The 3,421-nt window shown below is 47.1% G+C and overlaps 1 protein-coding gene across 1 annotated transcript in view; it reads left to right on the forward strand.

Annotated features, from left to right (window-relative positions):
* LOC106819012 (general transcription factor IIH subunit 4-like) overlaps positions 1-2,950 on the forward strand; it is a 10,624-nt gene extending 7,674 nt beyond the window's left edge. Inside the window, exon 6 of the mRNA XM_014823671.1 lies at positions 566-2,950. Within this exon, the coding sequence (XP_014679157.1) occupies positions 566-572 (7 nt within the window). The 3' untranslated portion in view covers positions 573-2,950. The remainder of the gene's footprint in view (positions 1-565) is intronic.
* The last annotated feature ends 471 nt before the right edge of the window (positions 2,951-3,421 follow it).

Raw genomic sequence — 3,421 nt, forward strand, 5'->3', positions numbered from 1 at the left:
GTTTTGCTGCCTACAAGGGTTCGGTTTAGAGGGTTTGAAATTAAGGGGCGGCAAGCAGCAGTTTTGCTGCCTACAAGGGTTCGGTTTAGAGGGTTTGAAATTAAGGGGCGGCAAGCAGCAGTTTTGCTGCCTACAAGGGTTCGGTTTAGAGGGTTTGAAATTAAGGGGCGGCAAGCAGCAGTTTTGCTGCCTACAAGGGTTTGGTTTAGAGGGTTTGAAATTAAGGGGCGCAAGCAGCAGTTTTGCTGCCTACAAGGGTTCGGTTTACAGCGTTTGAAATTAAGGGGCGGCAAGCGGCAGTTTTGCTGCCTACAAGGGTTCGGTTTAGAGGGTTTGAAATTAAGGGGCGGCAAGCAGCAGTTTTGCTGCCTACAAGGGTTCGGTTTAGAGGGTTTGAAATTAAGGGCAGCAAAAGCAAGCATCAGTTTTGCTGCCTACAGGGGTCAGTTTACTGCCTGCTCACAACATATTATTTGCTGCCAAGAAATTTCTAATAAACCGTAGAAAAAGCACCGAAGATTCTGCGTGGGTGAGTAAATTTGCTTTATTTGTTTTTCTTTGGCAGAAAGTAACTGTTGCCTGGCAAAAATGTTCATCTTTTAACCCTGAGTCAGATGATATCCCATAGCCACTCAGTATTTCGCCGAACATTCTGCGTGATCCCACCGATTAGCTGGTGTTACCTTAGAATCTATGGACTGATCCTGTATAGATATATAGGTAGTGTGTTATGTTTTATATTATCCACACAGTGTACAGTCACCTTGTGACCATTCAAGTGGTGATTCAAGTGTGTGCTGCCACCTGTTGAAGCAAGCCTGAACTTGCATATGTCTCTCAGTTTATCTCCCCCTTTCTTGTGCTCGCTCTCCCTCTCCCGCTCCCTCCTCTCTCTCCCCCTCTCTCCCTCCCTCTTAGGGTCAGTCTGTACTGTGTGCGAATGCACCCGTGTTTCTTTTAGTCGTAGTAGTTGCATATTAAGTATGTTTATCGGATTACAGTTAATTTGAGTGTACATATTCGTTTCTTAGAGACGAAAATAGTTTTATTCTGTTTACGCGAGCATGCTATGAATAATGAACTACAGGCGGTATATATAATGCTATTTATTTTAAACTGAAACGTAAATGTATTTTAAATATGGCCGCGCTGAATGCGCTCTAGTCCACCTCTGCATGAGAATGAGGCCATTATTTGTGTCATTACATGAATAATACTGCACCGCCTGTCACATAAGGATTTTATTTCTTGTCTCGTAATAAAGGTACAGTACTGGGCAATAGATATTTAGAGTAGAGAGTACAGACATAGCTGTAGGTTAGCTAGTAGAGTAGTTGATTGGCATAATTAAATTTTTAACAGATTATATCGTCGTGAAATGTTCGTGATCGTATGAAGTGAGACAAATGAATATATTAGAAGAGGATATTAGGCAACAGACATGGTAGATGCTTAATCAGGTTCCCACTAATTCGGTTTAGAGTTAATGTAAGCACAAACAGAGACGAGAATTAAACACACATTAGGTGTACATATTCATATAAATATAATGAAGAGCGAATGAGAAAGAAACTTTGTTTTTTATTTCACTCCCGGTATAATACATATCATCAGGAGTGAATAATACTAGTAATAGAATATTATTATTATTATATTATTATATTATATTATTATATATTATACTATTATTATTCACGCCTTATATCATATTAGGTACGATACTCGCAGATCGTAGACGTAGGCCATGGAAATACGTTGGCAGTCACAAGAATTTCGTTAGGTTGAATCCTAGAGTGTTTACAAGCTCAACTGACAGGCTTCGTGGTCCCCTGGAGACCCAGTCCGTGATAGTAACTAACACCTGAGGGCTCAATTACTAATGGAAATACATTGCTATACGAGTTGCTATCGTTGGCACAGAAATGTGACTATAGATGGCACCACTGTCTCTAGCATAATGAGACCACTGTATCCTACTTCAATTGTCCACGATGGGATCAACAGGAATAAACCATCTTTCTCGTCTTCTTCTCTTTCTTACGTAATCAGTCCATGAAGGTATCAACATGAATCGTGCCTTGTCTTAATCTGCACATTACACTGCCAATCCACGAACGAATCAACAGCAATCATGTATTGTGTTAGAGTGATAGATAGTGAGTGATAGAGTCGGCAACAATCACGTTTTGTATTCCTTTCTATCTTCCTTCCATCCCACATCATCACTCCTTAAATGGGTCAGCAGCAATCATATCTGCCCTATACATACATCTTACAGGTATCATATCTTCCTCTCTATCTTACATCATCTGGCCATGTGGAAATCAAGATCAATCGTCAGCAGTAATCTGTCATCGGCAATCAATCAATCAATCAATCAATCTGCAGCAATCAAATCAATCTCAAGCAATCATGCCTTGTCTTCCTCCCTACCTTAGATCACCTGGCCATGTGGAAATCACAGCAATCTAGCCTTGTCTCCATCCTGTCTTCCTACCCTCCTGTCTTCCTGTCCTCTCTATATTCCGCTCCTCCTACCTCCGACGTCCACTCTCCGTGATGTAGTCAGCAGCTCTCAGGAAATCTCAAGCAATTAAGCCTTGTCTTCCTCTCTAATCTCTAATCTTCCTGTCCGCTTTCAGTACTTCTCCCACGCCCACACTCTGTGACAGTATGGCAGCAGCTATCATCCTGTTTTCTTCTCTATCTTCCTCTCCTCCTATCCCGAGGCAACAGCTATCATCCTGTTTTCTTCTCTATCTTCCTCTCTCCTCCTATCCCGAGGCAACAGCTATCATCCTGTTTTCTTCTCTATCTTCCTCTCTCCTCCTATCCCGAGGCGGCAGCTCTCAGGTCTTCTGCTCTGGGTACGGGTACAGGTAGAGCTCCATCCCTTCCTCGCTCGGCGCCTCCCCGCGCTCCACCATGTCGGCGAGGGCGCTGGCGCAGCGCGCCGACGCCCAGCACAGCGGGTACGCGCCCGCCTCCGTCTGCAGCCTCTTCCTCCGCACCTAAACGCCAAGCAGCCACGTCGACGCCCTCTAGCACGCGTGCGGCATCCGCCCGGCGATCGCACGCCGGCCGCGACGCCGCCGCCAGGCACGGCGACGACGCGTGCCGCGAGGCCCGCTCCGCGCCAAGTCCTCCAGCCAGGCCGGGCGCCGGCGAGCTCGCGGAGGAAGCGACTCTTGACGAGGCTTAGGTAGGTCGAAACGAGCGTCTTCGGGTCGCGCACGACGACGAGGGTTGTTGGCCGTAATGAGCTCGCCCCGCGCGCGTGCCGTGCCACGTTCGTCTGCGCTGCAGCGCACGCCCGCCGCAGCTTGCCGCCGCCCGTGCAGCCGCTCGCGCGCACTCAGGCGCGGGCTTGACGACGACGCATCCCCGCCGGTGCTCGGGCGAGAGCGCGAGGATGGCGTCG

This window comes from Priapulus caudatus, unplaced genomic scaffold (assembly GCF_000485595.1).
Source record: "Priapulus caudatus unplaced genomic scaffold, Priapulus_caudatus-5.0.1 Scaffold2742, whole genome shotgun sequence".
Classification (NCBI taxonomy): Eukaryota; Metazoa; Priapulida; class Priapulimorpha; order Priapulimorphida; family Priapulidae; genus Priapulus; species Priapulus caudatus.